Source organism: Gigantopelta aegis, chromosome 4 (genome assembly GCF_016097555.1).
Source record: "Gigantopelta aegis isolate Gae_Host chromosome 4, Gae_host_genome, whole genome shotgun sequence".
Classification (NCBI taxonomy): domain Eukaryota; kingdom Metazoa; phylum Mollusca; class Gastropoda; order Neomphalida; family Peltospiridae; genus Gigantopelta; species Gigantopelta aegis.
The window spans coordinates 7,506,559-7,531,708 of NC_054702.1; the positions used below are offsets into that span (position 1 = coordinate 7,506,559).

At 39.6% G+C, this 25,150-nt stretch overlaps 3 protein-coding genes across 3 annotated transcripts in view; 2 read left to right on the plus strand and 1 right to left on the minus strand.

Annotated features, from left to right (window-relative positions):
• Nucleotides 1-13,070, minus strand: part of LOC121372124 (synaptotagmin-10-like) — a 76,970-nt gene extending 63,900 nt beyond the window's left edge. Inside the window, exon 1 of the mRNA XM_041498388.1 lies at nucleotides 12,948-13,070. Within this exon, the coding sequence (XP_041354322.1) occupies nucleotides 12,948-12,966 (19 nt within the window). The 5' untranslated portion in view covers nucleotides 12,967-13,070. The remainder of the gene's footprint in view (nucleotides 1-12,947) is intronic.
• A 5,421-nt stretch (nucleotides 13,071-18,491) lies between these two features.
• On the plus strand, nucleotides 18,492-22,441 carry LOC121372257. Its single transcript, XM_041498548.1, has 5 exons — nucleotides 18,492-18,819; nucleotides 19,729-20,552; nucleotides 20,780-20,838; nucleotides 20,874-21,495; nucleotides 21,527-22,441. The coding sequence occupies exons 1-5, from the start codon at nucleotides 18,492-18,494 to the stop codon at nucleotides 22,439-22,441; spliced, it is 2,748 nt and encodes a 915-aa protein (XP_041354482.1).
• Nucleotides 22,442-23,373: 932 nt separating this feature from the next.
• On the plus strand, nucleotides 23,374-24,747 carry LOC121372258. The gene has a single exon (XM_041498549.1). It carries the CDS (start codon nucleotides 23,374-23,376, stop codon nucleotides 24,745-24,747), a length of 1,374 nt encoding a protein of 457 aa, XP_041354483.1.
• The last annotated feature ends 403 nt before the right edge of the window (nucleotides 24,748-25,150 follow it).

The following is a 25,150-nucleotide window of genomic DNA, read 5'->3' on the forward strand; positions in this document are numbered from 1 at the left end:
TATGCAAGAGGTTGAAAGTAATCCAGGGTACAACCAGCAATGAAACTGAGATTTTCAGCAAATAAAAACTATTAATTAAATCTCTTAAATGATATGTGACCTACCGGCCTCGGTGGCGTCGTGGTTAGTCCATCGGTCTACAGGCTGGTAGGTACTGGGTTCGGATCCCAGTCGAGGCATGGTATTTTTAATCCAGATACCGACTCCAAACCCTGAGTGAGTGCTCCGCAAGGCTCAATGGGTAGGTGTAAACCACTTGCACCGACCAGTGATCCATAACTGGTTCAACAAAGGCCATGGTTTGTGCTATCCTGCCTGTGGGAAGCGCAAATAAAAGATCCCTTGCTGCCTGTCGTAAAAGAGTAGCCTATGTGGCGACAGCGGGTTTCCTCTAAAAACAATGTCAGAATGACCATATGTTTGACGTCCAATAGCCGATGATAAGATAAAAAATCAATGTGCTCTAGTGGCGTCGTTAAATAAAACAAACTCTTTTTTTATATGTGACCCCCCCCCCCCCCCCAACCCCACCCCCATTTTCTTGCAGGTAGATTAGATGTGATGTGCCACACTTTTTATTGCTGTACTTCCTGGATGTGTTGATACGCTGCTTATATCAGTTTGATTAGTTCACGTTAACATATCGGCAATATAAATTGATTTGGTCGGTTAGAACCTATAACGTAACAAAAAAGTAAAGTTTGTTTTATTTAACGACGCCGCTAGAGCACATTGATTTTTTATCTTATCATCGGCTATTGGACGTCAAACATATGGTCATTCTGACACTGTTTTTAGAGGAAACCCGCTGTCGCCACATAGGCTACTCTTTTTACGACAGGCAGCAAGGGATCTTTTATTTGCGCTTCCCACAGGCAGGATAGCACAAACCATGGCCTTTGTTGAATCAGTTATGGATCACTGGTCGGTGCAAGTGGTTTACACCTACCCATTGAGCCTTGCGGTGCACTCACTTAGGGTTTGGAGTCGGTATCTCGATTAAAAATTCCATGCCTCGACTGGGATCCGAACCCAGTACCTACCAGCCTGTAGACCGATGGCCTGCCACGACGCCACCGAGGCCGGTCATAACGTAACAAATGAAGTTTGTTTTGTTTAACGACACCACTGGAGCACATTGATTAATTAATCATCGGCTATTCGATGTGAAACATTTCATAATTTTGACTCATCAGAAGAAACCCGCTACATTTTTCTTAATGCAGCAAGGGATCTTTTATATGCACCCCTGCGTGTGCTGTAACCTCACCGTGGTGCAGGGGTGTAACATTCTCTTTGAGAATGGCCAATACAGCACAAAATTGAAGTTTTGAGTAATATTCAGTATCCGTAAAATTCTGTGATATTTGTGTTTTTGCACAGTTCTTTACACTGTTTTTGAATTTTTATATTGATGTTGATCATCACTTTATTTATTTGCATTACCATAGTTTGACACCCAATAGCCGATGTATTTTTCGTGCTGGGGTGTCGTTAAACATTCATTCATTCATTCATTCATTCATTCTTTTATATGCACTTTCCCACAGACAGGAAAACACATACCACGGCCTTTGGCCAGTTGTGGTGCACTGACTGGAACGAGAAAAACCCAATCAGCTGAATGGTATAACGTAACAAGTCACAATATGACAAAAGTATGTCGAGTCACAAATATATCACAATGTCATAAAGATTCACAAAACGTATGCGTTGTAATATCGATATAAGGAACCAGCCCTGGGTACAATATGTTGCAAAGTGTCTTCACTGTTTCTAGAAGTCTAGAAGTACAATGCCATCAAGTACGTGTGCACTATGGTACAACATATCTCGCAATAAATGCACTATACAAGGTTTCGTACACAGATGCTACCCGTCATTAAAACCCATGAATGTTTAATTCAAACTTCAAATGGAGATTTTTAATATAACTTATATATTCTCGCCGGCACTAACGACATATTGGCCCAACTATTTAGAACTTATTTTATATCTTCATTTAGTTTCACTCCAAAATTGACAACGCTTTTATAGTCTGTACAGGAAACAATTCAGTCATGCCACCTGTTCCTGGGTAGACACAATATTGGAAAATCTCATGGGCAAAATCCAGCTACAAATCATTTTAATTATTCTTCACTTGCCAGAAGGGATATATGTATCACAACCTGTCACATATATAATTAGGAACAATGGTATTATCAACTCTAATCCATATTTAACTGTGTTTTTTAAAACATATTGCAACAATGTGCGACAAAATACGCCAAGTTTCCGTAAATCATCTGACGCTAGCGCTTTGTGGCATTAAGGTCTAAGCGTTTCTATACCGGTTTAGACGCTGCTTGAAACACGCCAACAAAACGGTTCAAATGTATAGTGTACATGCTCAAAATATATCTTCAAAATCACTGGACACCTGTCTGTCTGCTATTTTTGAAAAAAAGGACGGTGTTTGACAGCAGATAACTTAGGGACAACGAGCGCTACCCGCCAGCGTTTCCAAATTCCCACCAATATGGCAACAGTTGACCAGAGCACTGAAACCCGTGTGTTTGTTGGAAACAGGGCCTGAACATGGACGTGAAACGGTTACGCGGGTGGGCGGGACGTAGCCCAGTGGTAAGGCGCTCGCTTGATGCGCGGTCGGTGTGGGATCGATCCCCATTGGACTATTTCTTGTTCCAATCAGTGCACCACGACTGGTATATCAAAGGTATGTCTTTGGGATGGTGCATATAAAAGATCCCTTGCTGCTAATCGAAAAGAGTAGCCCATTAAATGGCGACAGCGGGTTTCCTCTCTCAATATATGTGTGGTCCTTAACCATATGTCTGACGCCATATAACCGTAAAAAAATGTGTTGAGTGCGTCGTTAAATAAAACATTTCTTTCTTTCGGTTACGCGGAATGAGTTTACGAAATACCCTGGTTTTCATTCTTAACTTTTCATAAATCATTATATGTGATGGTGTACTGTCCTGCCTGTGAGAAAGTGCATATGAAAGATCCCTAACTGCTGACGAAAGAGATGTAGGCTAGCTGGTTTCTTCTGAGAAGTACGTGTCAGAATTAATATAGCACATATCTGACATCCAATAACCGATGATTAACCAATCAATGTGCTCTAGCTGGTTTTGTTAAACAAAACAAAGAAACTGTATCACCATGATAGCCTGTCAGGGCTGAAACGGGCACTCGTTAGAAAAACTATAATATACTGAACGCAGCGTACGACCAGAGTTTCGTGTGTGAACACAATCACTGCCAAATGCTTCGTTAGTGCTGGAAATGAGTCTCTGTTATTGCCATCGTTTTGTTTTAAAGAGCTGGCGGTCTCACTACCCATTAGTGGCGCGCTACACTGGCACGCGCACAACGCATACATCATGGCAGCGCACCATCTCGTGCGGAGAAATCCGCTGGGACGTTTATTGTGAAGAAAATGGCCACAGCGCCATATTGTCACTTTCTAAGTAAATAGAATATCAATCAGTGCAATTAGTTCTTCTGGTTGGCTTGCGGAGAGGAGAATACTAAACGCTAATCTAGTAACTTATCACTGGGAGGAAATGTATTATTCACTTATTATGCATCATTAGCACCACCTCTCTCTATGAGAGTTGTCCCTTATTACGGACCAGGGTTGACGGTATCCTCGTGGTTTTCCTTAGAGTATTGGCCAAAAAACATTAGTTCCATAAATATGTTTCCGTTGTTTGACCATACCGTTTGTTGGTTGTGTGTGTGTGGAGTGATGAGTCTGTATTTTTGACGATTTTTTTTTTTTTTTTTGTATGTTGAGTTGATATGTATCATATTGTCTTTATTCAGGGCTTCTAGAAGTTTTAGAAAATCCACTAGCCATGGGATCGTTGACTTTTTAAATTTTATAGTCGTGATTAAAAATTCACTAGCCCAACTTTACTTTAAGTTAATACTATTTTACTAAATAGTAATAATTGGATATGTCACCTAAAAAGGGAGATAGAGGTTTAAAAATACAGTTTTACTAAATAATAGTAATAATCGGATATGTCACCTAAAAAGTCAGATGGAGCTTAAAAACACTAACATTGGCGTGTGGGGAGGATATTCATATTTACAAAATACACTTAGCTGCAACATTCGACAGAATATTTTCACTGGCCGTCGGGCATGGCAATAATAGTTATTTACTAGCCCAACATTGAATATCACTAGCTATGGGAGTGGGGCTACCATAATCTAGAAGTACTGCTTTATTGATAATTTTAGAATGTCTGTATTGATGTTGATCATTTACCTTTGTGTAACACCCAAAAGCTGATTAATTCATTCATCAACACAACCCTAGTATACTAAAAAGTTGAGGCATGTTTAAAGCTGAAATCTCACCACTGTAAACTATTGAGGTTTACTAATGCAAACGTAGCTACAGTTTCAGTTATTAACTGGACATTCATTGTTTGTGGATGTCCTGAGGTTAAAATCACCGTCCAGTGCCATGCCAATCGGTGCACAGGGTTAGAATTCGCCCAATGTACACTTTGCAGTTCCACTTTCAACTAAAATCGCTCACTGCCTTGAGGTCATATTGTGTCATGCACTGCTACCCGAAACAATGGAGGCGGCCTCAGACGTTTTGAGAGTTGTATGGCGAATAGTACATTTTCACGTCACCTACATTAGCTAAAGTACTGCAGCAAACCGATATCAAAGATTGACGTATCTTGGAAATAAAATAATTAATGTTCATGATCTTTCCTAAAAGGTTAAATGTTTGATTTAATTAATTATAACTAGACATTGCAGCTTTAAAATGAATGGGTCGTTAACTTCTGGAAATGAGTTTCACATCAAGCATCTCTATCGTGAGCCATCATCCTGATTTCCCCCATGTAAAAATGATTGGCTGGCAACACTATATAGCTGTTTGGTTATAATGCTAATATGAATAAATGTTGTTATCCAGATTCGTGCATTTTCGCTTAATTCGGGCAAAAATCAGCCTGCCCTACCCCACCCCCCACCCCCTTCAAAAATGGGAATTATTCGCCATGCCGTATTGTATCATACTGTGCCGTGCCATACCGTGTCGTGCTGTGTCGTACTATACCGTACCGTACTGTACCATAATATACCATACCATACTAAGTCAAGCCATGCTATTCCGTGGCATACAGTGCCGTGCCGTGTCGTGCCGTACTACACTACACTGACGTGACATATTTGCAGTGCCGTGACACTAATATGATGTGACGTGACGTGTTTTCAGTGACGTGCCGTGACACTGATGTGACGTGTTTACAGTGCAGTGCCGTGCCATGACACTAACATGACGTACGTGTTTGTAGTGACGTGTCGTAACACTAACGTGACGTGACGTCTTTACAATGCTGTGAAACTAATGTGACGTCAAATGACGTATTTGCAGTGACGTGCCGTGAAATTAACGTGCCGTGACGTTACGTGATTGCAGTGACGTGCCGTGACACTGATGTGACGTGTTTACAGTGCCGTGACGTGATGTGATGTGGCGTGTTTGCAGTGCCGTGACACTAACATGACGTGACGTGTTTACAGTGCCATGCCGTGACACTAACGTAACGTAACGTAACGTAACGTGACCTGTTTACAGTGCCGTGACACTAACGTGACGTAACGTGTTTACAGTGCCGTGCGGTGACACTAACGTGATATGACGTGACGTGTTTACAGTGCCGTGCGGTGACACTAACGTGATATGACGTGACGTGTTTTCAGTACAGTGCCGTGTAGTGCCGTGCCGTGACACTAATGTGACGTGACGTGACGTGTTTGCAGTGACGTGCCATTGGGCTATTTCTCGTTCCAGACTGCGTTGCACAGTTGGTGTAACAAAGGCCATGGTATGTACTATTATGTCTGTGGGATGCTGTTAATCGACAAGAGTAGCCCATTGCCTTATCTGTGTGGTCCTTAACCATGTGTCCGATGTCATAATCCCATATAGCTGTAATTAAAATGTGTTAAATGAAACATTTCGTCCTTCCGTCCATCACCACACAATGCCACACATCACACCATATCACACCATATCACACCACATATCACACCATATCACACCACATATCATTCCACTCCACTCCACACCATACATCACACCATACATCACACAATATCACACCACACATCACTCCACTTCACACCACACATCATATCACACATCACGCATCATACCATACCACGCCACATATCACACCATATCACACCACACATTAATCTACTCCACACCACATACCCACCACCTATCATTTCACCCCACACACCACACTCTATATCACCACATATCACACTATATCGCACAACAGATCACAACATATAACACCACACATCACAACATTTCACAACACACATCACACTATATAGGAAAAAGACATCACTAGGCCAGTATTTCGCTAAGTAATCGTCGTGGAATGTGACATTTCCATGTAGTTCTGTGTCGCCCACCCAGCTAGTGCTGTCTGCGTGCTATGTAAATGAGCGACACAGAACGAATGCCGATCACGAATGGGGAAAGAGAAATGGGGAAAGAGAAATGGGGAAACGTCCCTGGAGGACTGCGATGTGTGGTGTTTTACGTTATTTGCTGTAATGTCCGTCACGTCGCACCGACATTGCGAAATGTCCTGTCATGAAACTGAAAGGCAACCGTGTCATCAAGGAATAACTTTCGTGAAAACATCGACTCGAATTACGCAGATGTGGTAAACTGGAGAACAATGATACATGTTTATGTCAGTAGATTAGCGAGTTTAGCCACATGATGTTCGAATTGTGACGAATGAAAGTAGGAAAACAGTTGACTTGTGGTTGTTATCAAAAACCATTACTGGACTGTCAAAGGCCGTGGTATTCGCTGTCTTGAATATTTGAAAGTTCATATGAATGATCCATTGGTGCTAATGGGAACGTGTAGGGTTTTCTCTCATATTACATGTCAGAATTACCAAATGTTTCAGAATCAATAACTGATGATTAATTAATGTGCTCTGGTGGTTTCGTTTAAAAACATTTTTTTATAAAGTTTATTGAAGACTGTCAGAATTACCAAATGTTTGACATCCAATACGAATAGTCGATGATTAATTAATTAATGTGCTCTAATGGTGTCGTTAAACAAAACAAATTTTCCCTGCAGACTGTGAGAAATACAAATGTTTGAAATTCAATATGAATAACCGATGATTAATTAATTAATGTGCTCTAGTGGTGTCGTTAAACATAATTAACTTTAATTCCATCAAGAGTAGCTAGTATCATTTGTGTTAATGTCTTACGGTTTTGATTTTACAACTACAGCCATCACCATGGAGCGAGCATCCAATCAGATGTCTTTAAATCGGTCTCTATCGTATCTCCGACCAATCTCCAACGAGTTGGATATCACCGTGTGATCATCAATCTCACACGCTGTTCTTTCAAATGGATGTGCAAGAAATGCATAATATTTAATACCTTACGATCCTATGTTCGGGGTAGGGGCTGTCCTACATAGAATGGGAGTAGGGGGAACTTCCTCCGCTAACCCCCAACGATGATCATGACATTGTTGTCAGGGGGGATATGATACCGGGAGTAGTGTGAACTTCCTCCAATAACCCCCAACGATGATCATGACATTGTTGTCAGGGGGGATATGATACCGGGAGTAGTGTGAACTTCCTCAAATAACCCCCAACGATGTTCATGACATTGTTGTCAGGGGAGGGGGGGGGGGGATATGATACCGGGAATGATATTTGTCTGGCCGATATATGCCATTATAATCCAGGAAAATTAATAATAAATAATATTGTGCCGAGAAGTCGGATCGCAAAACTGTCGGCCGTTGGCGGGATAGCAGGTATACGCGCAAATATCGCACAGATATGAACACTCACGTCTGAAACCCGAACTGCCCCAACCGCTTCCGATTAATCGGCGCCAACACCTTACATTTATCGTACGATGGAATCGCAGATATATGCACCCAGCTTCTGAACCGTGTGCAGTGTGACAGTGTTATAGTTATGCTTGACACCTACTAAATGTTCATTCAATGACGAAATGAGGTGACTATCAACTGATATCTTTTTGCTTGCCACTTCCGAAACGTCACGCTAGATAGTCACACTGAAATCCCCCCCCCCCCACACACACACACCACCCCCAGGTGCTTGGACGTTCAAATTGCTCTAGACAGCCTGCAAATCCGTTATACATTTTTTTTCACAAGGGGAAACAGTACACTTTAAAAAAGAAAGAAATGTTTAATTTAACAACGCACTCAACACATTTTTGTCAACAGTTATATAGCTAAGGGCCACACGGATAATAAGAGAAGAAACCCGCTGCTGCCACTCCATGTGCTACTCTTATTGATCAGCAGAATCTGATCTTTTTATATACACCATCCCGCAAACAGGATAGTACATAACAATGCCATTTTCAACTATACTGGATATGAAGCACTGGCTGGATCGAGAACTAGTCCAATGAGCTCAACGCTGGGGATCGATCGCGCACCAGGCGAGCGTTTTACCACTGGGCTACGTTCCGCCCCATCATACTTTGCTTGCGGTTTTCTTTTAAGGTGTACGGTCCTCTTAAACAATGCACATGCTATTTTTTTCTTCTAAAACATAATTTCTGGCTTGAAATGTTTTGCATTTGATAAGACATTAATTTATTTCAGAATGCTCAGTCACCTAGTAGTCCGTCCAGTACAGCCAACTCCAAAATGTAATGCTCCTGTTTTTGGTCAGGGCTTAATTAACTCTTGCAACTTTGCGATGTCGCAGTGCGATGCAAAAACACATGCAATGCTTGAGGGAACCTAACAGAGCTTTGTCAATTAAAAAAGTGTGTTTGTTTTGTTTAACGACACCACTGGAGCATTAATTTATTAATCATCGGCTATTGGTTGTCAAACATTTGGTAATTTTGACATATAGTCTTAGATAGGAAACCCGCTACATTTTTCCATTAGTAACAAGGTATTTTTTTACATGCACCATCACACAGTAGTCTTTGATATACCAGTCGTGATGCAGTGGCTGGAACGAGAATTAGCCTAATGGACCCACTGACGGGGATCGATCCCAAACCGACCGCCCATCAAGCGAGCGCTTTACCACTGGGCTACGTCTCGCCCCAGGTAGTTAAGAGTTTCAACTGTTTTGAAATGGGCCACAGCATTCCATGTGCTTTGACAAACTTTAAACCGCAGTTTCTATTATCTATCTAAAAATTAGTAACATATGTCTACTCATTTCTAAGACTTTACAGTACGTAATTGTAGCTTCTGTAATCTGTGGCAAAAAAAACACCTGAATAGATCCATAAAACTGTGTGGAAATGGTGACAATAATAATATTTATTTACCTGTTATTGGTTTGGTATTATCACTTACATTTGACAAGTAACGATAATAGTAAAGTAAACGGTAAAGTGCTGCGTAAATACAATGATTGCTAGAAAACGAGCTGGCGCAATAAACCACCAATAAAATACGATTCTCTTACATCAAATTCCAGAAAAAGATATCGAATCGCTAATTCACAGCAGGATGTGCAGACGTGAAAACGACTGATGTGAAATTTGAACTCGCGTGTGTCAAAGTTATAGGAGCGATCGCTTTCGTATCACTGACGCCAACATATATAACCCAATTCAGAATATTAAAACAGACATAGCAATGGAAACTAAAATCGTTTTCAGTAATTATCTGACAGGTCCATTACAGAATTATTGGAATCGGGATCATTACAGGCGTGGTTCCAAGGGAGAGTGATGGGGGTGTGCACCCGACCCCGAAATTAGAAGTGCGCTGAAAAATCCAGTGATTAAAAGATCAGTGCAAAGCATTTATTGGTTTTTAGTAGAAGAAATGTAATATCTTGGTTAGCTTCGTATTTCTGCGGAAAATTACAATATTCATGTAGATAAGTATATGTTAGTGTACTTTTGAATACCGTAAATGCCTCGTTTAAAATGTGTTCGTGCCAATGGATTTTTAACCAATATATTGAAATGTCTTTTTCACACGCCTGCGAATGGGCGTGTTCAAGGCCGAGTTCAGCTAACCAGAGCATGAAACCCGCGCTTAAAGGCATACTGTCACGGATTGAAGGACCTATTTCTCTAAAAACGGATAATAACTAAAAATTACATTAATTGTTGGAAACCAAAGCTAGCTATTGCATCACCTTAACTGAACCATGATGGAGTGAAATTCATGTCAACCCTCTAGGCAATTTTAGTTTTTGAATTATGGACCATTGCCATAATTCAATTATTTTTTTTTACAAAATATCATTAATAAATGGTGGTTATGAAGATGGTTGAATAAAGTACATTTAGGGACAAATCAAATTATTTTTGTTCAGGTAATACTTTGTTAGATCATTAAATAGGTCAGTGTTCTGTGATGATGATGATAACTAGTTTAACGTGCCCATATACTACTAGGGTTTCGAACACGCCCATCCCGAGTCCGACCTCCGTTTGGGTGCACAGCTTAAAGGGACGAGATGGGTTGCAACGCGTCAAGAAAACCCCTAGATTGACAGTCGATAGACGTTGAAGGTGTAGTGCTGTGCTGAAATACAGATCTTGAGAAGCCGGATCCGTCTGAACGAGAGAGAGTATCAGACTAGGGTATTGTCCAGTCGTCATGGGTTGGTATAGTGGTGCGGACGGGCCCGACTCCGGAGGATACGATATGGTATCACTATAAAGCAAGGTAAAGTCTAGAAAAAGAGTATTAGGGGCCGATCCCGCTTCCTATTTCTTCTTAGAGTGGGGCGGTCTTCCAGTGCTGCTAGGACAGGCTCGAACATGTAGAGACTAAACGCGAAGAACCGTGGCGTTTTGCAGAATCGCCGTCATACAAGTCACGAAAAAAACAAGTCGACAGTCAGACGGAGAAATGACGAGGAGGCAAGGAATCTCGCTAAAAAAGAATCCAACCTGGTGGTGCAGGCTGTCGAAACGAGAAGCGTTCCAGCGTTCAATCAGTTCCAATGGCCGCATACATCCCAATAGAAAACTTCATTTCGCTGACAAAAACAACGAAATGAAGGACCCCCAAGTCGAGCACACGAAAGCACGTGCAGTGTGCACAAGCGAAACAAACACGTCTTACCGCGTGGAGCTCCAGACTGGGAATAGTGGTCTGTGACAATATGCCTTTAATCTTATTAAGCCGAATTGCCACATCGGGAACCAATCAAATCGTCTGCGAACGTTAACGTTGTAGCTCTAACTGAACGCAGACCAGATCCACCCACGCAACCCAACTATCCTCATTTCCCCTCCCCTCCCCTCCTCTCCCCTTCCTACCCCTTTTCAGAAATTGTTACTGACAGAGCCTTCTCTGCATTTTTATTTCTGTATTTCATCACACTGATCTATGAATGGACATATGTCAGATGCAAGTTTCCTTTGTACTTGAAATAAAACGTCAGCTGAATACAGTAAGACCAATGAATGAATGAATGGAGGAATGAATGTATAAATGAATGAATGAATGAATGTTTAAAGACACCCAAGCACAAAAAACAACAACAATACATCAACTATCGGGTGTGCAACAAAGGTAAAAATATGAGCTATGAATTGATAATGAACAGTTAGACCATGAGACTGGACACTGCTACCCCCGCCTGAATACCCACTGGAACCAGTCGATGTTAGAAAAGTAATAATTCATCTTATAGGTTCTCCGTCATACAACTACGGTCAACGTAAATATAAATATAAGTCATAAAAATATGACTGTTTAACAAAAAATACATTGAGTTAAAATCAGTGTGCTCTACAATCATTAAACAAAACAATTTTCTTTAACATTGAGTTAGCGGATAGGTGGAATATAACTCTTAAAGCATTGTGTGCGCTTGTTTTCGCTGTTGTTATTGTTGTTGTTGTTTTAGAGGGTAGGGTAGTCAAGTAAAGATCAGTCGTTTATCTGTAACTTGTGGTTGTGACATCATTTATGTTGATTTATTTTTTCAAATATGAAGTTGATTTTGCAACATTATGCCTATTCACTTTATTCAGAATGTTTTCTGCTTTGCACTGGTAAACAATGTCATATCCTAGTAGAGCGACATTGTGGTTTTAAATATTTAATATTAAACTTATTTGTCCTTTTTTACCCATTTGTGTTCCTTTTGTACATAACATGTTGCTTCATTAAACCTCTAACTATTTTGCTCTACTAGTTCCAGAAGGAAATGGAAATGAGATTAAAGTTTAAAGACTTAAAGAAGTTTCAGTCCACTAGTTTCCTTCAGATGACAGCTTGTGCAAATTATCTTTATTCAAACAAGCCTAAATGCAACGTTTTAAATGTCAAAACTTTAAAATAGTTTTAATAACTTCATATTCTAATTATTTGTTTGTTTTCGTGGAAAGTCCCTCTTTAAGAATTTTTTTTTAAATTCATATTCAAGTATGGGCACAAAATTGCTGATATGAAATATCTCTGTCGTATATACATTGTCTATTCAAAATGCATATATAGTTTACTTATTTATTATTGGCAATAATTCAGATTTCTTTTGTGACGGCTCATATTAAATTAAACCTCATATGAAAACATGGTGTTGTCACTGAATCATCTTTATGACAAACAAATGTATTTTCTACATTCCTCCATTACTATTAAGACCAATAAAACTTCATTGTTTGAATAGTTAATTTTTTGTATATTCTTGTAATAGTTGTAGTCGCCGTTATTGTCATATTGTCATTATTGTATGTTATTAGCAGAGGGCCTCGTAAGTTGGATAACTTGTGCCTAATCCATTTGTACCTTATATGCAATAAAATCAAACCAATAATGCATTTGTCATAGTATAAAAACAAGTAATCTCATCAAAATATTTGGAATACAATAAAACCGACGATATAACATTGCGGCAACAATTCCTTACCTTTGTGCATTTTCCCCATGCTTTTCTCCGTTCGAGTGTCAACGCCTTACATCCATGCTGCACAACGTCTGCGATGACGACTGCAGTGCCAGGACCGACGTCACTGCTCACGTTCGCGTGCCAGTGTCTGTGAAGCGCGCCAGCCCCGCTGACAAGTGATTAATTTTTCATGGCAGAGTTTCCCGCCGTGAGACGGCAGCAGACGACTCTTGGAACGTCCACACTATCTCCTTGACAACTATAGGTCGATGGCGAAGTCACAGAGCGCTGCGACTACGCCGGTCGGTGCTTATAATTTGTATGTTGGTGTGATAATGTAATTGTGAACACTGGCAGATTTGTCCGTAGTGTGTGGTGTATATATATATATATATATATATATATATATATATATATATATATATATATATATATATATATATATACACTCAACTTTGCTAGGGATAGTTGGGAGAATATATGTCAAGTAAGGCATGGTGTATTGTGTTCGATGGATGACAGATAAATAACTCTAGTCTTTCATTGACAACCTGTGGCAAAAAATTAAGTTAGGCACAAATTGTTTAACATGACATATATTAGAACATCCCTAGCTAAAGTTGAGTAGCATATGTGATAATGTAACTGTGATAGTAATGTTGTCGACCGAGAATTAACACGGTATATCCGCAGTGTATTTCATATCGTCGACCGAGAATTAACACGGTATATCCGCAGTGTATTTCATATCGTCGACCGAGAATTAACACGGTATATCCGCAGTGTATTTCATATCGTCGACCGAGAATTAACACGGTATATCCGCAGTGTATTTCATATTGCCGATAGACTTAGTTCATTCTCCATCGACGATGATTGAGACGCGTTGTTTCATTTTACAATCTTGAGTTTTGTAAACTCTTCCAGTATGATCGTGACTTTGCTGGCATTGGAACTTTTGAGTTGAAAATGCAGGGCCGAACCCTGATCAAAATCCTAGGGGGTGGGGGTGGCACTATTTTTATAAACAAATGAAACACTTTACAAATTAAACCCTGAGATGTGTATGCTATTTTCTGCAGTAAAAAAAAGTGAGATTCTCATGGGGGCAACTACTCCTCCTGCCACCCGGAGGGTATGGTCCTGAAATGCTTTGAGTTTTTGTTTGATTTGGCCGTGGCCACTGTCAGTCTGTTCTCAGGTGTAACGTCTGACATCGCCAGTGGCTGGGTCTGGTGCGAAGTTCTTTGTTTCGTTTTACTATTATTATTTGTTTGCATCAGATTGTTTCCTACGATAGTTTGTTCCGAACAAATTATGTATTAAAATCAATTAAAACATTAATGGTCATGCATATTAGTGTGATGCAGTGTGTTCGGGCGAAGGCCGCCATATTGTACTGCTATCACTTGTGCTAAATCTCGCCACAATGGCTGACAGCCGGACAGTATGCAGTATATCAAATGATGATTGTCTGAATCTCCCTTAGGACCAAGGAAATCTAATCCGCTTTTAACAGAATTTGTTCTGCATAGCTTTACAGAAAATATAGAGTTCAAAATAAATAGGGAAATAGGGTGAACATTATTTCGAATAATAAATAGTTATTGGATGAAACAAGATATATATATATATATATATATATATATATATAGTGTGTGTGTGTGTGTGTGTGTGTGTGTGTGTGTGTGTAGTTAATGATGTTGGCAAATCTGAAAAACAAAACCGTTCATCACATCCAATCCAGCATCTCTAAAGAAGATAGTCTAAAGAACGTTTTCTAAATGTCGTGGCGCTATTCACCACACTTTGAAACGCGTGTTACCGCCAGGTGTTTCGTCAGTAGAACTGTCAGACATCATTCCTACTTCGTCTGTAGAAGGAATACAACTCCATAGAACAATACGCCCTAATTCTTCTGTAGGAGGTTTGCCACTCTCTAGATATAGGACAATACACCCTTCCTACGTCTTTAGAAAGAGAACTGCTCCTATCCAGAACACCGTACTTTGTCTGTAGAGACTGCAACTCCACAGAACAATACGAGGTTTGCCACTCTCTAGCTATAGGACAATACACCCTTCCTACTTCTTTACTAAGAGAACTGCTCCTATCCAGAACACCGTACTTTGTCTGTAGAACAACTGTATGAGTGGTTTCGCTAACACAAAACACAAAGATCTATTTCTGCATAAGACAAGACCTAACGATACTTTATGGGGTTCTGGGGCATTCTGCCATGGATAATATTTGAATCGTAGATGTTCAGGTATATTTTAAACTGAAAACGCATTTCATTCACCCACCCCACCTAGTTTCGACGGCCGTGAATGCTAAACATAATCTAATACACTTTTACCATTGTAGCAATCTACGGTTTACCTTCATATGTGATGACAAGAGACACTCAGAGGTTCTATAGTCAGACATTACAGACATTATCTTTTACTGACTTACACGCTTCACTATTCATCACAGGTTAAAAGGAGGTTCGTTTACTCTGCACGAACAAACCGACTTGTTTGCGAATTTGTTCCAGTACTGGTTCCATCTCCAAATGAGCTCATTGAACGGGATGTACCTAAGTGGTAGAGCGCCGATCTGAGATCGATGTCTCGCATGATTGGTCGCTCTTGATGAACCCAAACTTTCCCCCTCCCAGCCAGTGCCTCACAACTGATATATCGAAGACCGTGGTGTGTACTGTCCTGTTTATGGTAAAGCGGTTATAAAAGATCCCTTATTACCACTGGAAAAAATGTATTGGGTTTCTGACAATGCTTCAGACAGCCGAACTATGAAGTTGTGTTCGCAGCTCGTTTAGATTTCCTATCCCCCCCCCCCCCCCCCTTGGGGCCGTGTTATGTGAGCTTGGAGTTCTCTCCAAGTATCGCATTCAACACCATGGGAGCTCAGCAGTTGTCACTCTCATTTATGGGAGTGACAAACCTCAGCGCGCACTAAGTAGAGGAAGGAGGAGGCGACCCAAGACTACTGAGTGGGGACCAAACCCTGCGGCTCAACCGCCAGGGGCGATTCCGCCTGCTCCCAAGAAGAAGACGAGACCAACAGGGGGACTCAGGGGAGATCAAACCCTGCGGCTCAACCGCCAGGGGCGATTCCGCCTGCTCCCAAGAAGAAGACGAGACCGACAGGGGGACTCAGGGGAGATCAAAGCCGGTGGCTAAACCACCGGGGGCGGTCTCTTCTGCGTCGTCGCCCCCATCAGCGACTCGACAGGAGCCTATGCCAGGAGCGGCCCAGGGGGGACCAAAGCTGTCAGCTCCACTGACAGTGGCGGTCCCTTTTGTTCCAGCACCCACGCAAATGGAGACCGGCCATATGAACATTATTGATCCACCAGCCAGTCCACCAGCGCCTCCAGCTGTTGCTGTTGCCACGACAGATGTCCAACGTGAACACAAGAGGAGGAAAGTGTCTACGGCCACCGAGCATTCCCCTTGGACGATCGTGTGTGACAAGCTGCCGGCGAAATACCGTGGAGCTATCCAGGGCGACTTTACCGAGAAGTCACAGATCAACAGGCCGTGGTGCGATTCATCGTGGCGCCAACTTCCATCTCGCCAAGGGAAGTACCAAATTCAAGGAGCCAAGCACTCGGCTAAGTTGTATGTGACGGCGGAGTGGGACGGACTGTTCCGACAGGAACTTCTTAATTCGATCATGGACAACGCATCACTACACCACGTTCTCAAGATGGACTTATGAGGAGATTACCGGGAAATTATGAAGTCCTGCTACTGGAATCTACAAAAGGACCTCCCGAACTTCAATTCTGAACAGCCCATCAACTCTCCATGATTCCCGCTGCGCAACCTTAACCTAGGACAGCAACCTCCTTTTTGGGGCTTAGTTGGACTTAAAAAAACTTTTTGGCCACAGTTCAAAAATTTTATGTCAATTTTTTGGTAAACAGTCCAACGCAGTTTATTTTTAAATTGCTCAAATTGTTTTATTTTTAAATTGCTCAAATCACCTTAAAACCTTTTCGGTCGAGCACTCTAATTTTATTGTTTGGACACAAATGTTTGTAGCTCATTTTAGTTTTCGATCCTTGACCTAACTACTAAATTCGTATTCCAAATTCCGCCCACCTCCAACTTACCCTCCGCCTTGGCCCGGACCATATAGATCGGACTTTAAACTTTTAGTCCTCCGTTCAAAATTTTATGTCGAAGTTACTTTTTTTTTTATATAATATTATTAAATAGTCCGATCCTCTCTTCTTTCTCTTATTTAATTTTGGACTGTCCTTCTAAAATGCTCCAAATTATATAAATATTCGGCCGAGCAGTCAATTCATTTTATTTTTGGCTTGTAATTTCTTTTACTAATTGCACATTTCAAAATTCTGTCCATTTTCACACACACACACACACACACACACACACACACACACACACACACACACACACACACACACACCGTCCCAAGTCAGGCCACCGATCTTATCGGAGGTCGGACTCGGAATGGGTGTGTTCGGGGCCCTGGTGGTATACGAACACGTTAAACTAGTTATCTATCTATTTAATTTCTTTTTGACCGCCCGATCTAAACTAGTGACCAAATTTAATGAGTAGAATTTTCTTTATTAACTATATTACTTAGAGATGTGCATCAAAATTTTAAAGGCGCACTATTTAATTTTTGGATGTAATTTCAAAATTGTCCCCTTAATTTTTTTTTCTGTCCTAGAGCAAGTCACTGGCCATCCAGAGACAGACCCCAGGACGGACATGCTCGAAACATCTAGTGCTATATGAGCATGTTAAAATTATTCGCACTCGCACTCAGAATTATAAAATATCTGACATACATTAGCCCATATATATATATATATATATATATATATATATATATATATATATTGTTACGGTTAGAGACGTAGTTTAGTAGCTTCTTATGGGTAGTTATGAATATGTATACGGTGTGACGTCACATCCGTCATCTCGTGCATTTTTACATATGAAAAAAATGGCTTGGACACGAGGACGTAATAAGAAACGTGAAGCTACGGGGGACATACAAAACGGTATGCATATAATTTGATAAGAACTCAGCGATTCACTGAGTATTAATTAATGTTGATGCAATGCAAACAAAGTAGCACAAATTTATAAGTTAAGGTATTTGTTTAAAAACATGTCTTTGCACTGTACTATTTATAGGGCAGATGAGCATGGCTGAGAAATCATGTGCGTTGTCGACAGTTGGTAATGTTAAGATGTGTACAAGAAATAAGACTAAATATGTCTATATTTCATTACGAAAACATTTTAGAATAATTAGATACAAATCTTGATATTAAAAACTTTATTGACAAAGTTTATTAAAAAGAAAACAAAAGAATGGTTTGGGTCTCATACAATAGTTTATTTTGACTCTTTATACAATATATAAGTTTGTTTATATATATAAAGAACATTTACTTAACAAATGTTTTTATATTTGTTACAGTCAATCTAATTCAAAATAAAGAATTGTATCAAGATGAAGATGAATTGATGTTGTGTCTCCGTACATTCATTGACGTTTTCTGAAACCATGGCTTCAAATTCAGATGAAAACAAGAGTCTCAAGTCAAACCAAGATGATCCTGTTGAGGAACAAGTTAAAGATGCTCAAGATAGTAGAGATTCAAGATACACTGCAGAAAGTGGAGTGATTAACGATAGTATTAGTGTAGATACTACAGATTCAGACACTTATGAGAGATCACGAAAATTGATTGATAAAGGTTTATCATATTTCATGGATACTAAAGAGAAAGTATTACGTCGCAATGACAGAAAATTGAAAAACTTTGAAAGTGTAATAGAGAACTTATTGTCAAAAAAAAGTCCAAAGTACAGTTGTGTCAGAAGTGAATACAGTAAGTGGTTGGTTATTTATGAAGACTTTCTTAAAGAAGAAGATAATGTTTTGCTACATGGCCATTCAGACTTTACAGATGAGTTAAGTGTGTTCGCTACGCGTATGTTAGTTTTCAAATCAAAAGTTGATGAGTGGCTACAAATTCAGGACAGACTTAGTTATCAAAGTGCAGACAGACATGATATGCGCACTAGTGTTTCTCATAAAACAAGATCATCAGTTGCAAGTTCTGTTATGTTTGAGAAAATTCGGCAGGAACAGAGAAAAGCAGAATTGTTGGCATTGGAACGAATGGAATGAATGAATGGAATGAATGAATGTTTAACGACACCCCAGCACGAAAAATACATCGGCTATTGGGTGTCAAACTATGGTAATGCAAATAAATAAAGTGATGATCAACATCAATATAAAAATTCAAGGTTCAAACAAAAACAGTGTAAAGAACTGTGCAAAAATACAAATACAAATATCAAAGAATTTTACGGACACCGAATTTTACTCTAAACTTCAATTTGTGCTGTATTGGCCATTCTCAAAGAGAATGTTACACCCCTGCACCACGGTGAGGTTACAGCACGCGCAGGGGTGTTGGCATTGGCTGCATCTTTTGAAAAGAAACAAGAAATGGAACTGCAAAAATTAAAACTACATTTAAAAGAACAAGAATTAGAATTGCAGACTGAGTTAGCTGTTACTGTTGCCAAAACAAAAGTGTTGGATCGATATGGTGATAAAGCCGTGTCGAGTACATGTTCAGATAAGTGTGTTGATATAGTTCAAAAACATATTACTAAAACTGTTTTGGAGACGCATTCAAATGTGGCGAGCGATGCTATTCATAAACAAAACATTACATCAGCATCTGTTGACAGTTATAATGCTAACTTTATGTTGAATCCTGAAGCTAATGCATTTGTACCTCCTGATGTTAAGTGTAACCCCCAGCCCATCATTGATAGTTGTGCTAATGCTAACATGGTTGACATAAGGGAATCTTATAGACAGAAGAATGATGATGTAATTATGTCAGTTGTGCATTTGTTGAAAAAACCAACTCCAGAAATAATCAACTTTAGTGGTGATCCATTGACCTACAAACAGTTCATGCGTCAGTTTCGAACAAAAGTGGTTAACAACACTGATAGTGTAGATGAGAGAATGAACTATCTAGAACAATTCACATCAGGTGATGCTAACAAAGTGGTAAAAGGTTATAGCTACTTGGATGCAGAACAGGGCTATCCGGCAGCTTTAAAAGAATTGGAGGAAAGATATGGTAATGAAGAGAAAATAGCACAAGCTTTTGTTAAAAGAGCAATGGACTGGCCTGACATAAAACCTGATAATGCCAAAGCATTGGATGACTTTGGGATTTTCTTAGCTGAATGTGAAAATGCAGTTAAATGTATAGAGAGTGTGAAAGTGCTTGAATACCCAGACAACATGAAAAAGTTGGTGATGAAGTTGCCTTTCTTCCTTCATGATAAGTGGAGAAATATTGTGTGTCAAGCAAAACAAAGAATTACATTCCATGATCTAACTGTGTTCGTAAAGACTGAGGCTAAAAAGGCTGTTCACCCGATTTATGGAAAAGATGCAATGTACAAAGATAAGAAGGTACAGCCCAAGCATACGCAGTCTTTAAAAATAAAAGGTGCATTTGCAACTAGTTTGTGTGATGGCAAAGATGTTCAGAAAGAAATCAAATGTGATCGCTTGAATGAGCCGGTAAGTATTGTTAGAGAAATTAATGAAACAAAAAAAGCTCTAGTAAAAGACATCAAATGCCTTATGTGTGATTCATTACATTTTCTAAGTGAATGTGACAAATTTGCTGCACTTACAATTGAGAATAATTTGGGATTTCTAAAATCAAAAGGTGTGTGTTTTAGATGTTTCAAACGCGGCCACGTGTAAATACTGTAAAGGTCATGTTGTGTGTTCAATTTGTCAAGGAAGACATCAGACACTTCTTCATGTTGACATTAAAAGAAAGGAAGATTCAAAACCTAAGGTAATTACAAGTGCATGTTCCGGTTGTGTAACCAGTGATATGAGGGCCGGAGATGGAGAATGTACTATGCCCATTATTCCAGTGAAAGTGAAAATGAAGAATGGTTTAACGGCTATAGATACATATGCATTTTTAGATCCAGGTTCAAGTGTCTCCTTCTGTACCGAAGACATAATGAATAAACTGGGTGCCAGTGGTAAAAAGATGAAAATTACTCTGGATACAATGGGTGAACCATACACAATGACCACTTATGCTATAAGTGGAATTGAGATTTGCAATCTGAATTGTGAAAATGTTGTTAGTTTGCCCAAGGTGTACACAAACGATAAGATGCCTGTAACCACACGTCATATTCCTACAAAGAAAGATATTTCTTGTTGGGCGCATCTTCACGAAATTGAGCTGCCACAAATAGATGGAGAGGTAGGTTTACTGATAGTTAATAATGTGCCAGATGCCTACTCACCAATCGAAGTAAAAGCTGGACCCCAGAGCAGTCCACATGCTATAAAGACACGACTTGGTTGGGTGTTGTGGAATGTTATTCGTGGTTTCAACTACAAGGTGAATGAAGAGCAGTTGCGCTGTTCCATGAACAGAATTGATATCCTTGCTATAGAGGAAATGGAGCAGTTGAAGCGATTGGATGTAATGGTATGCCAATCAATAAACTTTGATTTTCCAGAAAAAAAGGAAAGATGATAAAAAGGAATATTCCCAAGAAGATAAGAAGTTTGTTCAAAAAGTGAACAAATCTATAAAATTGATTGATGGGCATTATGAAATAGATCTTCCCTTTAGAGATGAAAATGTAAAGCTACCTAACAATCACAATCAAGCCAAAGAGCGTATGATGGGTTTGAAAAAGAAAATGGAAAGAAATTCAAAGTTTCATGCAGATTATAAAGTCTTCATGGACAATATTCTGGATAAAGGCTATGCTGAGCAAGTTCCAGATGATGAGCTGTTCAAAGATGATGGACGGGTGTGGTATATACCTCATCACGGAATATACCACCCACGTAAACCTGAAAAGATACGAGTAGTGTTTGACTGTACTGCTAATTACAGAGGTGTTTCACTGAATAGTTTGTTGTTGCCAGGACCAGATTTGACTAACAATTTGATAGGTGTTCTGTTGAGATTCAGACAAGAGTCAGTTGCTATGATGGGCGACATAGAAGCCATGTTTTATCAAGTAAAAGTTCCCAAAAAGGACTCTGATTGTCTCCGTTTCTACTGGTGGCCGAATGGTGATTACACACAAGAACCAGTTACATACAGAATGTTAGTTCATCTGTTTGGCGCTGTATCATCACCTAGTTGTTCAAATGCCGCACTACTTCAGACTGCTGTTGATAATGAAAACGAGTTTGACAAGGAGATAATAGAAGTGGTTAGAAAGAACTTGTATGTTGACGATTGTTTAACTACGTCAGCCAACGAAGAAGATGTGATTGACAAAATTCAGAAAGTTACCATGTTGTGTCAGAAGGGTGGATTTCATCTCACCAAATGGGTTAGTAATAGTCACAAGGTTTTAGAGAGAATTCCAATAGAAGAGAGAGCTAAGACTGTTAAAGACGAATTTGGAATGTGAAAGTTTACCAAATGAGAGGGCTTTAGGTGTTTTTTGGACAGTAGAGTCTGATTTATTCAGTTTTAAGATTGTCATACGGGGAGAAAAGAATACTAGATGAGGAATTTTGTCTATAGTCAGTTCTGTGTATGATCCTTTGGGATTTGCCTGTCCATTGGTTCTCCTTGCCAAAATCATCTTACAAGATTTATGTCGACAAGAACTGAGTTGGGATGAAGAGATTACAGGTAATAATCTTGTGAATTAGAAACATTGGCTTGAAGATCTTCCAAAGATTGAGAATGTGAAATTCAGTAGATGTTACAAACCAGACAACTTTGGTAAGGTCATTTCCTGTGAATTACATATGTTTTCAGATGCCAGTGATAAGGGTTATGGTGTAACGGCTTATCTACGTTTAGTGAATGAACATGGTAGCGTTCATTGTTCTCTCGTCATGGCGAAGGCGCGAGTTGCACCTTTAAAAAGAGTAACTGTGCCAAGAATGGAATTGACATCCGCATGTGTGGCAGTCAACTTGAGTCAAATGATTGAAACAGAGCTAAAGTATACTTTCAGTGACATTGTTTTCTGGACAGATAGTATGGCAGTTATTAGATAGATTAAAAATGTAACATCACGTTTTCATACCTTTGTTGCTAATCGAGTAGCTGTGATTCGTGATTTCACTGAGATAAACCAGTGGAGGTATGTTCCAACAGAACTTAATCCGGCAGATGCAGCTTCAAGAGGAATGAAACTTGAAGTGCTCCTTATTTTGGTTTGAAGGGCCTGCATTTCTGAGGAAAACTACCGATTGTTGGCCTACAGTGGAAGAAATTTCCTACAGTGTTCCTGAAAATGATCCGGAAGTGAAAAAGACTGTAAATGTATCTATGGTAAATCAATTATCAGACATTATAGATAGATTGATTAATCACTTTTCTTCATGGATGAGACTCAAAAAGATAATTGGTTGGTTACTAACAGCTAAAGACAATCTTAAATTTTGGGCAAACAAAAGAAAACAGTTCATGGAAGAAATAAAGCTGGTTGAACAAGATGATTTCAAACAAAAGACATTGGTTGACAAGAAAATCAAGAGTTTGAAACAAAGCAAAGGCATTGAATTGAAAGTCTTAACGTCAGGGATTCTACAGAAAGCTGACATTCTACTTGTACAATATGTTCAACGACAACACTTTTCTGATATTCTGAAGTCACTTGGTCAGAATCAAAATGCAACAAAACTACCTAGATCTGTACAGAAGTTGGATCCTTTTCTTGTGGAAGGTGTTATCCGTGTAGGGGTTCGTTTAGATAGAGCAGACCTGCCATATGATGCTAAACATCCGGTTTTGCTACCTAAAGATTCTTGTGTGTCTTCCCTTATACTTAGAGACAGTCATAACATTGTGGGTCACATGGGAAAAAATGCGATGCTGGCAGATGTAAGACAAAGGTTTTGGATAATAGGTGGAGGAACATTAGCCAAGCAACTTGTTTCCAAATGTGTAGTGTGTCGGAGATATAGAGTTAAAGTTAAAGAACAGAAAATGGCAAATCTTCCTACTGATCGATTGACACCTGATGAACCACCATTCACTCGAGTGGGTGTAGACTATTTTGGACCTTTCATGATCAAACGAGGACGCAGTGTAGTAAAACGCTATGGTGTTGTATTTACATGTTTATCTATTCGGGCTGTTCATCTGGAGGTTGCATGTTCTTTGGATACTGATTCTTGTATAAATGCCATTCGACGGTTTATTGCCAGAAGGGGATGTCCAAAGATTCTACGATCTGATAATGGTTCTAATCTTGTTGGATGTAAAAAAGAATTACAAGACGAGTTATTGAGATGGAATCAACAACAACTGCATGCAGTATGCCTGCTAAAGAATATTCAGTGGATATTTAATCCACCCAGTGGGTCCCACCATGGAGGAGTGTGGGAAAGGATGATAAGATCAGTCAGAAAGGTTTTCTATGGATTACTTCAGCAACAAGTAATACGACTTGACGATGAAGGTCTTCAGACACTTTTTTGTGAAGTAGAGAGTATATTGAATGGACGACCAATTACTGACATTTCGAGTAACCCGAGTGATTTGTCTCCTTTAACGCCAAATCATTTGCTGCTGCTTCTTTCTAGTGCAAAGGTTTCCTCCGGGATTATTTCATGCAAAAGACAGTTATGGGAAAAGACGATGGAGACAAAATTCAGTATCTCGCAGATTTATTCTGGAAACGGTGGTCTAGAGAATATCTTTCATTATTACAAGAGAGACAAAAATGGCTTCATTCTCACAAAAACGTATGTGTAGGTGATATTGTGGTAATGTTTGATAGTTCACCAAGAAATGCATGGTGTCTGGGTCGTGTAGTTGAGGTTATACCAGATAAAAAGGGTTTTGTGCGGATTGTGAAAGTTCCAACTGAAACCTCTACGTTGATGCGTCCTATTGATAAATTGTGTGTGATTCTGGAAGCTGATGTTGATGAATTTAAAATCTAAACAGTATATTAACAGTGATATTGTTTCAAATGAGATATATTGAACTTTACTGGATGTTATGCTGTATTGAATGTTGCTAGATAACCATTGTGTTAGATTATATTTATTGCCTTATATTTAAGGTTATTATGATGTTTTAATTACAATTCTTATGTTTAAGCTCATAAGAATTGGAGGGCCGGAATGTTACGGTTAGAGACGTAGTTTAGTAG

Coding starts and splice junctions, on each gene's coding strand:
- LOC121372257 (XM_041498548.1), top strand. CDS start 18,492: ATGGCTTCAAATTCAGATGAAAACAAGAGTCTCAAGTCAAACCAAGAT. Junction 18,820..19,728: donor TTGTGTCAGAAGTGAATACA/GTAAGTGGTTGG, acceptor TGAATCCTGAAG/CTAATGCATTTGTACCTCCT. Junction 20,553..20,779: donor GTGATCGCTTGAATGAGCCG/GTAAGTATTGTT, acceptor CAATTTGTCAAG/GAAGACATCAGACACTTCTT.
- LOC121372258 (XM_041498549.1), top strand. CDS start 23,374: ATGAGACTCAAAAAGATAATTGGTTGGTTACTAACAGCTAAAGACAAT.